General features: G+C 39.9%; 1 protein-coding gene across 1 annotated transcript in view; it reads right to left on the bottom strand.

Moving 5' to 3' along the window:
* Positions 1-7,751: 7,751 nt before the first annotated feature.
* The window catches only part of LOC134849377 (kelch domain-containing protein 1-like), a 381,010-nt gene continuing 373,782 nt past the window's right edge, over positions 7,752-14,979 (bottom strand). Inside the window, exon 4 of the mRNA XM_063866505.1 lies at positions 7,752-8,231. Coding sequence (XP_063722575.1) covers positions 7,889-8,231 — 343 coding nt within the window. The 3' untranslated portion in view covers positions 7,752-7,888. The remainder of the gene's footprint in view (positions 8,232-14,979) is intronic.

Genomic DNA, 14,979 nt, shown 5'->3' with positions numbered 1-14,979 from the left:
GCCTAAGCTCTACTTTTTTTTTGCTCAGATTACTTTATCACAGCACGCCGAAAGAACGACACTAATTTGAAACAATAATTTATTTATCTTTTTTAGATTGGTCGGAACATTCTGTGCTACTTGCACAGTAACCGGCTATCCTTGTTTAAAACTGGATACAAAAAAATTTGAAGCAAATCTTTTATTAAAAAGATCTGTGAAGCCTGGAACTTGGTTTCGCTATATCATCATTCAAAGGATTCTTAAAAAACAAATAAAACGAAACACTCACATGCAACTCTTGATAAAGCAACCTTGATTTTTAGCCTAAAATTATTAATTATTTTTTAAACTAATACAAAGCAGAAAACCTATATCGATATGTGTTGAAAGTTAAGATACACGCTATGGTTATAGAGTTACGATACACGTTTTATTAAGTGGCAGTAACTTATTGACGTTTATAAAAAAAACGGCGCTATAATAACAAAATTAAGCAAGGAGGCGACAACGCCGAAATTATGTTTTCCAAACGCAGACAATTTTTAGCAACAAGAATTGCCAGTTACTAGGCAAATAGCACACAAAGCTCCGTCCCGAATTATTTTAGATTTTCTTTGTCAATTTTTTATATTTTTAAAAATCAAATAGGATATTTTCTTTATTAATTTATTTTTTCAAAGCCACTTTTTTGCGCATAGTTTGAGCAGATAAACTCAAATATTACTAAGACTTCTAAGCCGAAATTTAATGACTACAATTATCTTTACAAATTTGACACAGAGATTACGCTGCAATTCGCGAACACAAGTGAAAAAACAGCGAAGGCTAAAGTAAAATAATGAAAAAAAAAAAAAAAACCTGCCTTGAAACGAATCATTTTCGTTATGCGCCGGAAACCTGCCTACTTCAGCCTGGACTCTCATTTCCACGCATTTGCGCCAAGGAGGACAAAACACTTGCTACAAATAAGGCAAACAAATACTTGCTGATAAATTGCCAATACTATGCAGCATAGTGCCACCAAATGAGCAATTGTAATTGCGAGTTAGGTTTAAAAAATGCGGATTCGTAAAAAAAAACACTTATATTGATAACAAGAATTTTTTTCAGATTATTCATTTTCTGCTTTTGTATTTCTTACTGCTGGGACGCGTTAGACTGCGTTTTACCACCTAAAACCGAATAGTGTATAACTTATTTAAACGCTTTTCGCATTATTCGCTTGCTTCACTCGCTCCAAATTATAATAAAAATCAAAAACTTCAAAGAAATTTTTCTCGATACTTTGACGTTTTTTCTTTGATGTTTCTTTGACGTTTTTTAATGTCCATCGAATCACGGCCTAAAGGGTTGTAAAATGAAAAATCGCTTAACCCATTCTGATTATTATTAGTGCTTCTTATTTTTAGCGTGAAAAATATTGTTAAGACACCCGAATATATTGTTAAGACACCCGAATATTGTTAAGATACACGAGTTTTCCGGTCGAGCATGAGCCAGATGCGCTGATGCCCTCAATTATGAACGTTACCTCAGAGTCAAACGTCACCTCCTTGAACTATTTCTCATTACGAAGAAATTAGAAACGAATCAGTGATTGAATTTGACACGTTGTTAAGGATAAAAAAGACATTAATGTGTAACAAGCCTTCAATAACCGATTGTGTGCTAAATCTCTACACATATACTCAGGTGAGAAAGTCTTACAAGTCAAAATTTTGTAATTTTGGCAGCGGGAAATTGTCGAAAGCTTTTGTACACCAACACAAAAACACAGACGCTGAAAAAACCGTTCGCAAACTTTGCAACTAATTAGTAAAAATTGACAGAAAACTGATTACTCCATCCGCCTAGACGCGCATGGTCGTATCTGGCGCAGTCCAAAACTTGAAGTACGAAAATGTTCAATGCACGATACGCAGCGAACTAATTGGCAGACGAAAACACCATTTATACATTGTGTATTTTTTATTTTCGTGAAAACTTTTGACCTGTTAAAGGTGATAAAATCTGGCAAACTGGGAAACTGTTTAATTAACACTTCTAGAAGCGAAAAACGTTTAGGGCGAAACAACCGGAAAACCAGTAAGTAAAAGAAAAACAAGGCGGTGGAAGGAAAAAATAGGCTAGGAGTTTTAAAAAAAGTTGTTCAAAAAGTGGCAGCGGTCTGAAAATTAAGAAGATCGGGTGATATATCGGAGGCAGAACACAGTCGTGAAACAGCTACTTGCTGAGGCTAAAAAGAATCAAGTCCGAAATGGTTTCAAGATCTCTCAAAAACCGAGACACGACAGAAAATGTTCCGTCTTGCCAAGCAGAGAAAAATGAGCAGAAGGATGTGGTTGGAGCGAAATTCATCAATGTGAAGGAAACTCCTTTTGACCAAGATGTTCTCTTGCAGTGGCAAAGCTACTTCTCCAATCTTTTAAATGAAACAAAACCGTTTGAAGATATGCCCCCAGTGGCTGCCCATTGGAGGAATTTACTATCCAGGAAAAGCCACTTGCACTGAGAGAGATGAAAAAAGAAAACCTCAGGGCCAACAGGGCTAACTTCGGTGATTGTAGATTTGCTGACGTTAAGAAGTACTCAAGGAAGCCTGGGACTCTGCTCTAATCACCTGCAACTGCAGCGAAAGTGAAACTGTTACTTTTTACAAAGGAAAAGGCGATCCGTTAGAATGTGGATCCTACAGAGGCATCCGATTGCTGGAACACGCTTGTAAAACTTTCGACAAAATTCTAGGAAAACGTCTGAGACTATTGATGTAAAGAGATGACAAGCAATTTGGCTTTATGGGTTGCAGACCGATGCCGTTTTTTTAGACAATTGAAGGAACTATTTGTGGAAACGAAAAAAACCCTGCATCACATATTCGTTGAACACAAAAAAAAATTTCGACCGCGTTCCTAGGGAATTGATCCCATGGACCCTGAGGCAACAGACTTCCGAAAAAAAGTGGTACGACTAATAATATGTTTGTACACCGAGTCTAAAACAAGTGTTCGCCGGCCCCAAGGTAGCAGTGATTAATTCGAAAATTAAGTCGGCGTGCATCAAGGATCGGCACTTGGCCCATTTTTATTTACAATGGTAATGGAAGAGACTACGCGATACTGTCGTTCCATGTTAACATGGGATCAGCTATATGCAGATGACCTCGTGATATCCGCTGAAACGGAATCCCAGTCTATTTTTAAATAAAGATATATTTCAAAAACGCGGTTTAACAATTAACGTGGATAAGACCAAGCATTTTATTTCTGGTCAAAAGTAAATTTCTCAAAAAAGCGGAAAATATCCATGCGGTTGTTATTCAAAGAGAGTCGGAGCCAATTCAATACGCTGCAACTCCTGTAATCAAGGGTGCATAAAAATGCAGTGGTCTGAATAAAAAAACCTAAACAATGCTAACTTTGTTTGTCCAAGATGCAATAATCATTCCAATTATCGCTCAAATAATGCTATTCTACGGGTCAATCAATTTGAAACCTTGGATACTGTTAAATAATTATGCTATCTGGGTGCTATGATTTCCGCTGAAAGTGACGCAATACGTGCATCATTGGTCATAAGTGCAGATTTCTGGAGGAAATGGCGGAATATTGCTCTTCTGCTGCTGAATAAAGATATAGACTTAATTACAAGGTGTCACATCTAAGAAGCTTGTCTCCATTAAGTTCTGATGTACTGTTCCGAAATCTGATAAGAAAGCTCTGCGTAATATTACAGGAGTCACTTAAGACAGTTACCAACGAGCAGTAATTAAAACGACAGGTCTTGATGATCTGGACAGGCTACAAATTCGGTCGCGGCTACAATGGTTTGGCCATGTTCACCAAAGAGAAAATGCCCATGCGTTGAAATCAACAGACGATCATGTTTCAGTCCCAGAGAAAAGACCGACAAGAAGGCCTAAAAACGCTAGATTTATTGTAATAAACAAACCCTGAATACTTTAGGCCTCAAATCCACAGGCTGGCTTAATCGAAGAGCAAGGAAAGTCGTGTTATATTTTTTTGGTTAATCAGCCAGAGGTATAACCCAAAAGTTAACTTTTTATGTTCAACTGTGCTTATCCTTTTTTTTAGTTAACCAGCCAGAGGCGTAACACAAAAGTTAACTTTTTAAGGTCAACTGTGCTATGGCTATCTTACAAGAGCTCACCTTGTAAATTACACCGCACGTGCGATGAACCTGCAATCATACCTTGAATGCTACTTAGAATGCCCAACTTTCCGAATGCCCAACCCCGCCACATTGGGAAAACGGACAATGATCGCATTAGTAATTTGTAGTAGTAGTAGTAGTACTAGTAGTAGTAGTAGTAGTAGTAGTAGTAGTAGTTTTGACCTGTTTAGATTTCGGTAATCCAACTGAAGCAAAAAAACTGACGCACAAAAACTAAAGATTCGCAAAAAAAAATAGACTCAAGTAACTCATTTTGAAACGACTCAAGTAACTCATTTTGAAACGATATCTTTTTCTGGTTTTTAAAAAAATAAATAAATAGGCCTATTGCTGTGTTGCCAATAAATTGGGTGTAAAACAGAATGAGTCGTAAGCCAAAAGGCGTCATAAGCCAACAGGAGTCGTAAAAATTTTCACAGAGAACACTGGCCAAAAATTTATTGCTCTTGGATATATTTAAATTTGAATTAACCCTTAGCTGTAATTTTATCTCACGGTTACTCAGCACGAGTCATTCACCAGCAGGTTCTGAGGCTTTTTAGAATTCAATTTTTGACAAAAGTTTTGCGTTTTGGGCACTGACAGATGCTCGCTAGTAACGAAACTCACACACAAAACAATCCCATCTTAAATGACACAAAAAAGGCATTAAAGCCGATCAAGAACAGACCGAAATTTTTCACATGACTCGCCACTTAATGAAACTGTTGAGCATGAAAAGACTTTCCAAAATGTATACAAAATTTTTTTAAAGCAATCGTAAAGTTAAAGTGAGCCCATTCATCAAATTATCTTTATCATTTATTGAATGATTCATAAAGTCGACTTTTAGGTTATTAGTTCACCAAAAAGGTCATATCTCTGAAACTACATCAGGTATTAGAATTATTAACATAAAATGACCCCTTAACAATGTCCACAGCATACAGCGGCTTTTTCGATTTTTTCAATCACAACTCGCAAGCGAAAAAAAATTGGGCAGTAAAATTTAGAGTCAAGATTTTCAAAATCTGAGTGTACCCCAAAAATACCCAACCACATAATTGAGAATTTCAAGCTTTGTTATTTTTTTTTTAAATTCAAAGTACATTAAAAAATCATGAAACGCCATATCTCAGCGGTCAGAGCAGTAAAACTTAGCGGCCAGAACTGCAACTCTTGTGTGTACACTGGCATCACCCCCACCATAAGGCAATGTATTTCACGGTTTATCTCCAAAAATACCTAATTGCATAGTGTAAGTGAATTTTCAACACAAAAGAGGACCTCTTAAAGGTAGTCAGAATGCAAATGTTTTTTTTTTCAATTTTTTTTTCAAATACTTTCATATCTCGGCAAGTACAATATAAAAATTAAAACCAAATTTGCAACCCTTAAGATTACCCTGACAGCAGCATAAAACGAGGTTGAAAACTTGAAACGTGTTAATTTTTCTTTAACACCTAAAACATTTATGAAAAACCGCCACCAAATCATAGAAAAAAACGACGCCATATCTCGGTTGTTTTAAGATTGTGATCGGGGATGTTTGTTTAGAATATGGCAGATGTGCAACCCAAGTGTGTACCCTGACAACACTCCACAATAGAGCTTATAAATTCAAGTTTGATTGGTATCTTTCTAATATAGGTTCAAAAAATAGCAGAAAACGCCAAATCTCGGAAACCAAAATTAACTGAGAATTCAAATTCTGATTATATTTTAAGATCACTTTATTGAAAAAAAGAAAAACAAAAATTTAAAAACGCCAGATCTCTGAACCCAATAGTATTTGAGCAGTTAGTTTTGGAGGCCAGATTTGCAACGCTTGAGTGTACCCTGTAAAGAACTTCACGTTTTTTAGTATTTATTGTAAATATTAGTTTTATATAGAAAAACAGAAAAAAACTGCCTACCTCTGAAACCCAACAATTTGAGCAGTAAAAATCAACGACCATCATTGCAACTCTTAAATTTACTTCGACAACACCCAAACATAGGGTTGAGAATTTCCAATTTTGTTATTTTTTCTAAAACCTACGTTTTTGAGAAAAATTCGAAAAAATCATGCAAAAACGCCACATCTCGAAAAACATAAGGACTTGAGCAGTAAAATTTTGAGGTTAGATTTATAATTTCTCAGTGTACCACAACATCATTCAATTATAATGTCAAAAATTTCTAACACTCAAAAATTCTGAACAAAAAATTTTGAAAATAATGAGCAAAAAACATAAAAAACGCCATATCTCAAAAACCAAAAAAATTGAGCAAAAAAAAACTTGAGGCAAGATTTGCAACCCATGAGTAAACCGTGACAGTACCAAACGATAGTGCAGAGAATTTCAGGCTTTGCAAGTGTTTTTTCAAACTGAGTTTTAAATAAAAAATCGACAAAAAACGACATATCTCTGACTCCTGAGTGTACCTTGACAACATCCAACCATAAAGTTGAAACTTTCCAGTTTTGTTACTTTTTGAAAAAAAAAGCTATCAAAAAAACATAGATAATGGGAAATCAAAAAATATCTGGGAAATCAAGAAGATTTGAGCAAATATTTTTCGAGACAAGATGTGCAATCCCTGAGTTCACCATGACTGCACACCACCATAGGGTTGATAACAAGGTAGAGTTTGAACATTCGCGCTTCAAAAGATTTCAAAACTTCGATTTGAGTAAACAATTTAATCCTTGCAAGGTAATGGCCTTTAAACAGGTCAACCTGGGGACTTCCTAAACATGTGCCAAGTGAAACGCTAGCTGAATCCTGAACATATAAATGTGGATGGCAAAAACCCAAAAACACACTAGTCCTCCTCACCACTCATGCTGGCATCATGGTTAAAACCTTACAATGGGCCTAGCATTCATTAAATGGAAATTTGAAAAACCTTCTAAGCATGTCAACATGCGATATAGCTTAAGCTTGCAAAAATTCTTTCAATAATGATGCAAAATTTATAATCTTTCAATAATAATGCTTCTAACAGGCATTATTTTCGTACAAAAGGTAAACAGCAAAGGTATAACTAAAACTGATACAGAACTTAAATTTTTGCTTCTTAATTGTTTCGAGACCCTCAAAAATATTATTTATTGGCGCCATAGAAAAACCCTTAGGATTGCTCATTTAACCATGGAAATCGTACGAAAGAAACAAAGGGGGTAAGCTTAGGATGGTGAGGGTGTCAAATCCCTCAGGTGAGTTACCAGCACCATTCCCAAAAATCCGCCACTGATTCAAACATTCTAAAATTTGCAAAAGAGTCGAGAAAAACGGAAACTTGTTTTCTAATCTGATTTCGAGCGAGAAAGCGTGCAAGTAACTTTCGTTCTATGCAAATTGGTTAATTAGGCTATTGAAAACTCATTTGAAAATTCATGTAGCGCTTCCATGGCACATAAAAACATAGCCAACAGAAAGTCCAAAACCTTTAAAAGAACAACGAAACCAAAAAAAAACACGTTATAACTCAATTTTCATAAATTGTCTATGATAGTACATTTATAAACCAAAATTTTTTTAAATTCGTCCATCCTCACCTCAATAAAATCCGCCCTTGTTTTTAGACAACAAAAGAATCTAGGACAAAATGTATTTGGTTCTAAAAACTATATCTAACTGAAACAAAATTCATATCCATTTATTTTTAGGATAACTAAAAATCGCAAGTTTATACTTGTATATTGCCGGTAGATTATAAGAAATATGACAGCGCAAAGATTAATAATGCTTTAAGCTGAACTGGGTGGCGTACTGAACGCTTGCTTTGCATTGTGACACTTGAGGTAAAATAGGCGTTTTGCCGTTTTCTGGATAAAAGTAATATCTTTCGGCATCAGAAACTCGTTCAGTAGATTCCACCTAGTGTCATTTTCGTAGTTCTCGTGACTGGCGACAATAAAGGTGGCAATTGACTCTGCTGCAAGAGAGTGCAATGTATTAGGTGTGATTGAGACCTTCATCAGTTCGCTAGATGACACTTCGTATCTCGAGTGAACATTGGCATGCTTGAAGCCTCCGAAAAGGTAGACCGAATCTTTTATTGTGCTTCCAGCGTGCCAGAATTGACGAGCCCTGCAAAAATAAGCACGTTTCAAGAGAGTAAACATCAAATAAGTACTCGTTGATACTAGGGGCCCAACTAAAGCTGGAGGTACCTGTTCGATCAATAAGCCTTCCTTTCGATCGCATTCAAAAATCACAGATTAGGGATAAAAGGCCAAACTGACTTTTCTTAGGGTCAAAAATTTTAGTAGAAAAAAATTTGCTTTTAACCGCTAAGGCAGAAGAGTTTTCCATAAACCGTCCATTCAATTTAAATCAAAATCTCAGATTTGGGGGTGTAACTTTCGAGAAAAGTCGAGAAACGGTAAAAAAAAATCAAAATTTTCCGAGTGTTAATAATTTTTGTATAAAAAAATATTGACGTAGGGGGCCTATACAGGGGAGCTTTCTACAGCTCATTCTTTTGACTGAAATCAAATTTGTACATTTGCGAGAGAAAAAGTGAAAGTTTCAAAAATTTGTCAACGTTTGTTTTTTTCCAGGGCCGAAACCTTTTGTGAAAAGAATCGTGCATAGCCGCATAAACAGGGGTGGTGCCCATAAGCCGTCGTTTCGATTGAAATCAAAATCTCAATTTTTGGAGGGTGTAAACGTGGGGGAATTCACAATATCTCTAGGCCGGCTTTCTCACTCGTTATCGTCCTTCGCACCGCCGCAATATGTTCCCTTTAGTACTGGGGTCAGTGGGGCAACCGATTCCCAATACTGTTTACAATCCCAAAAGGGTTGATTTGGTGGTTGGCTTCTCTGTATCTTACTATGCTGCTTGCCCCGTGATCTGTGCTCTTCCGACTGTATCTCACTTGTCAATCAATAGTCGATCGCAACAACAATTCCAATAATAAGACTGAATTAGGAAATAAATATAACCAAAGACAGAGTAGCCTCTAAATGGCGGAAATATCAATTAGTCGTTCAAATAAAGAATAGGACTGCGATTTGTATTAATTAACTAACCCCCTGCTCACTGCAGTTCAATTAACGCCTTACTAGTAACTAACTAACTAACGTTCTCCTCGAGAACTTCTTTCAATATCGATCGTTCAACAACGATCCCACTATCCTCTAGATAGCCTAACTTATATCCACTAACTAACTAAATCACGTTAACAAGTCTTCCAACTTGTTCCCACTTTACTTTGAGAAAAAAGCGACTACCTCAACTCGTAGCCCAAATTGTTCTCTCTCTAACTGAGAACCAACTATACTCTATCTCAGTATCAATTGTTCTCTCCCGGTTCGGTGGTTGTACTGTTCCCTATCGCTACTAACATTTACTTAACTAGCGGTCACTCAGGACTTGTCAGCTGAATCAACCATTAGGTCAGCTTTAATTAAATATCATTCACTTAACTAGCTGCCACTCAGTTAATCAGGACATACTGAGCAAACATTGGGTTCAACTGCAAAATCAGCTCCCAATCGTATTTGACAAATGAACCCTTGCATGATTTTATTTTAGTTCTTCCTTACTTTTTCCCTTTCCTATGAATTGGGTAGTTCTCACTCAACCGGTAATTTAACTTCCGTGATACTTGAAAAGTTTCCATTTTGGTCATTTTAATTTTATTCCCCTAAGTCCAAGGGCTGGGTAATTCCCTTCGCCGTGTCCGTTTGGATCCGAAAAAACACCACAAGAATTTATTTAATATGCTAGGGCTGTTCATAAAATCTTCATCCCGAAATTCCCATTTCCCCCCATAGATGTTCCCAATTTTTGCACGGGGCTGTATTTTTACTTGTTTGTCGTTTTATCGAAAGTCCAACTGGAGTGGGTTAAGCTGACCCCAATGTTTGCTAATTACAGAAAATCACTTTCGCTCGCGTACAAAGGTCAAAACTAAGAAATCTTTATTTAGGGGCCTCCCCTTACCTCCCCAGGTGGGTAGGTAACCCTTTACGGGTCCTTACAATGCTAATTTATTACTTTTTAGGGGGTTCTGGGGTCTTGGGGTCTAAAATGCCAAACGACCTCTTAGAGGTCATCCGAGGTCAAATGAGGTCAAACGCGTCCAAACGTCTTAATTTCGATGGGAGATCATTCTCACTAAGTTTCATTCATATCGGACCATCCCTTCCCATATTTTCGAAAATATTGGGTCAATTAACATTTTTCCCTAAAACTTCCATTTTCACCCCATAGGAAGTTCCGGAGAGGATTGGATCGCTAGATGTCCCCCTACTGGGTTGGGCCCCCCTTCACATTGGTGCATTAAAATCACAAGTCAATTATTACTATCAGGTGTTAATAGCCTTATTCAATTTTCAAGTGCTAATAGCTTCCGACGTAGCCGCCGGATTGGGTCCAAACATTGATACATTATAGGTCTTCCCCAAACCTACCATCCCCCCAAGTTTCAGCCTCCTAGCATCATCAGGGGTCAAGAAATAACAAAAAGGGGGTTTTGTTTACATAAGGCGTAAAACCGGAAGTAATGACCGGATGCGTTCAAAATCCTAGTGGTCAACTTCCCTCGCCTAGGGCTACAACATATTGCAATATGAAGTCATTCTGACCATTAGTTACCGGTTTACAAAAAGTGCTAATTGCATTTTCGGAAATCATTATCACTCGCCCCCCAGGGGTCCCAGGGGTCTGAAAATTTGCATGCCCGGCTAAAGTCATCTCTATTAGTCACCCACCAATTTTCATAAGGATCGGACGAGTGGTTCCCAATCCGGGGGGGGGGGGGGTTTCCAGAATTTTAGCGCTTTCTTCTTTTTTCCAATTCTTCGCCCTAGAGGCCAAATTCAAGGTGCAAAGTCCGATTACGATTGTTTGCTCTCAAACTAAGCTTATCTATCACTGAAATTCATTGCTACAAGTTCATACAGTCGACGTTAAAATCAAATTTCGCAATTTTCAACCGTTTTCATCATGAATTACCAATCCTACACCCAGGTTTCTATAGCATGTAATACAGTAGAATCACCAATTCTACAATCTTCCCTTCTAGTCTATTATTCTCCCGAATAATGCTAATGACAAAACTTTTTACCGTTTTTCTTTTAAGACAAATAACCAATCTAACACCTCAACTCGACTCTTTGTCTAATATCTAATCCCTCTTTTGACAACAATTTTTTTTCTTAACTAGAATTTCGCTTTTTTTTCTGCTATACTACATCGCCTTGTACTGCTCTCTAATTATAGCTCCCTAAAGACCCGGTATATCCACCATTGTATACGTGTTGCGACGCAGCGCACCGCAGGCTTCAGTTTCCGTAGACTCTTACATAATCAATTTATCTATGTTAGCACCAAGGGTTGCTTCCTTGAGTGAAGCAACTAAGAGTCTAAGAAAGATTTTTAAGACGTTGTGAAATACCTCCACCATTCTATCGAAACAATAAATTATACTACCAAGATTTTCACTGAGTTTCTATCCGTCTTACTGGTGGAGATGTTTCTAAAGCACTTATAAACATCGCAAATGCGATTAGAATGTGAGAGAGGGAGAAAGAGCTTTCAGTTTTACTCACTGAACTGAACTGAACCCCGTACTAGTTAACCGACCTCTTGTTTCAAGTCTCTTTCATCGCTCCTCCTGTCGTTTCCATCTGTCTACGAGGTGCCGGTAGTCCTGCTGCGGCACAGTCCAGTTATCCGACTCCCCCATAGCATCTGGAGGACGCCAACACTGCTTCGGGATCTCGCCCTCTGATGCAGCCGAGCTCCGGTCAACTTCATCTTCACCAAACAAAGACAGCTTTTTCCATCGATCGATCAAATTGTGGAAGTAGGCGGCCGTTACATCTCTAGGCCCCACTTTCCTTCTACTGCCAAGCCACTCTCGGTCATCATTTTTTCGGAATCGCTTGAATGACCTGAAGGAAACTTCTGATCTGCTACCCGCAAGCAAATTTTGACGTTCGTCCCATACTTTCGTAGACTTTCTGTGTTCGCACGTCGTTTCCGTCATCTCTTGGCACATTTCAGCCCAATCAGTTTTTAATTCGTCCATGTTATTGTCATCTGGCCTTTGCACGGTTGCAATCATCATCTGTCCTCCCGCAGAGGCATTGTCCCCACTTCTCAGAAAACCATCTGCGGTCTCGTCCTCGTCAAAACTCAACTCATCATCGTCAGTCCCGTCTGAGGAGCCTTTCGTTTTTTCATCGTTTCCGCCCGGAGCAATCGTTACTTCTCTTCTCCCCCGTCCAACCATCGCGAGTACGCCTCGCATGCCGTTTGCGTGTGACAGCAAGAATGTAATTGGGCGACTCAAAATTCGAAAGGAACGGGGAAATAATCCAGTTCCACACGTTGACTCCCCCACTTCAATCGTTTTCCCACTCGTAACCTCGCCTATTACCGCAGCATTCTCTTCACTATGCTCATCGACCGATTTCTCATTTTGTCCCATCTCCGTCGGGTAGACACGTTCCATTGAGTTGTCGTCGGGTTCGCAATTCCCCAGATCACCTTCTCTCAAAGAGCCATGACTCATTCCCTTACACTCGTTTTCCTGACCGCTAGTTTCGGAAACTTCGATGTCGGTTCGCTCGGTGGCCTCGTCAACCATCGCCGATTCGCCAATTCTGATCTCAGTCATTTCTGTGCCAGGTCCCGCACCCTCGTGATAAACCGGCACCGTGTCACAGGAGTCTGTAGTCGCAGCTGCCTTGGCGCATACTCTTCCTGAATCCATTCCACGTCGGACCCGAAATCTCGGTCTCCCTGGACATCTGAAACTAACCTGAATTGGACTACTGCACTTCGTTCCAGTTTTCAGAACTTCGTTCCTCATGTCGAAAACGAAACCTTCGTTCTGTTCATACCAAACGAGTCCAAGTGTTAGATCAACATCCAGTCCATCGACCACCAAGACCTCGGTCCTTCTGTTAAACTGTCCCAGCTGCAGCACGATCGACGCTCTGCCAACTACTTCTATACTGACTCCTGTTTTTGTCTCGAGAATGTCCCCGGCCTGTCTCAGGGGCATCTCTGATCCAATCGACCGGTAGGCTTCGTAGCTTAACAGGGTCCATTCAGTGTCTGGATCCAGTTCCACTTTAGCAGCCCTGTTGTTGACGTAGCCACTCGTAAAGGCTCTGATGGGCATCCAACACCTGTCGTCCGTCTCTACGGGAGTTGATTCACTCACTTCCTTCCTCGCATTCTTGGGGGCCACAACTCGTGACTCCTTCACTTGGCGTCCCACCACCGGCTTTTCATCTCCGTCTTTCCGATCTACTAACTGTGTCTGAGACTCCTCTGCGAGTTCAATTTTCTGTGGCCTTGGGCACGACTCCCATTCGAATGAAACCGCCGAATTTGGTTCGGAACTCGTGAAAAATTTCTTTGACTGCTCATCGTAGAAACTTCCTAAACATTCATTCATCCATCGAGCACTCAGAACCATGTCCGTGTCCATCTCGTGGTTCTCCAAGAGTACTGCTGGGAATGTCCTCTTCAGTCTCCCCAACTTGATTTCCACCGAAATTAATCCCAACACTTCGACATCTCGGACATTTCCGTCACATCTTCCAATCAAGCTTCCGTTGAACTGCAGTATAGCTGGCCGTGGCTGCAACGTCTGGTAAGCGTCCAGTCGCATCAAATTGCCCATAATCTCGTCGTCAAGTTCGGTATCCATATACACACCATTGGCGAATGCATTCACAAACCTCCTACGAGTTTCAACAGATCTGGTTCTCCGCCCTGAATTCAAATTGACTTCCGTTGCGTCCTCAATTTTACCCTCGCTAGTTACGGAACCGGAACATTGGGTCTCAGCGCGTGCAGTAGGCACTGTTTCAACGCTACGTAGTCTTGATGTGATGCCATCTTTGCCAACAGGTTCTGCCAGTACACCCAGCCCTTCGTGGATCGGCTCGGCTAGCTTGGTTTTGTCTTTTTCTTTGCTCGTTGCTCTTGGGACTTCGGGGTTTCTGTCCCCGTCAAACACAACTTCGAAGTGATGTGGGATCATGTCTTCACAATCTTCGGTGATCACCTGAACCGCTTCTTCCCTTCCAATCCGTAGCACCCCTCTGGGACTCTCGAGGAGCATCCCGTGTCGTCCTTCCAATTGTTTGAGGCTCAGGACCACGCCCACTTCTATCTCAGTAGCCGCCACCACAACAACATCCAGCCGCTCGGTGAATGCCCCAATCTGCACATCCACTTCAGCCTGGCCCAAAACAACAACGTCGCTAACCTGATCGTCCCAGCATTCGTGAATTTTCCCATTGAACGCCTGAAGCTGAGGGGAAGATTCTAGGATCATGAAAGCACATACATTCATCATGTCTCTTCCAACTCCATCCCAACTAAGAGGTTGTCCACGAACCCATCGATCAAGTGCAGCTTCGGGTTAACCTCGGTTGGCACTTCAGCCGCTTCCAGCATCATTCTGCTGCCCGATGAATCGTCATTATCACTTCGTCTCGAGTGAGTCGCCGTAGTTGAATAGGGTTCGACCGGCGTGGTCCGTTCGCTATCCATACCCGTACTCGGCTTCTTCGATTCTTCCCCATTCCACATTGATACCTTCTTTTTCGTCCCAACTGTTTCTTCGTCCAGCGTGATCATTGATGTCTTTGGTAGTTTCTCAAAAACTACTGGTGTCGGCTCCATTAGGTTGCCCTCGTGACACAGCGCTCTTTTTTTGTGGCTTACGAATAGTTTGTGACAATCCGCAAGTTCCTGAGCACTCAGGACTACATCTGAATCGAGAACTCGGTTACTGACAACGATCAACATGAAGATTCCCTCAAAGCTACCGAATCCGACTCTTGTTCTGATGTATAC

Source organism: Symsagittifera roscoffensis, chromosome 1 (genome assembly GCF_963678635.1).
Source record: "Symsagittifera roscoffensis chromosome 1, txSymRosc1.1, whole genome shotgun sequence".
NCBI lineage: Eukaryota > Metazoa > Xenacoelomorpha > Acoela > Convolutidae > Symsagittifera > Symsagittifera roscoffensis.
This window is presented reverse-complemented; position numbering and strand designations above follow the sequence as displayed.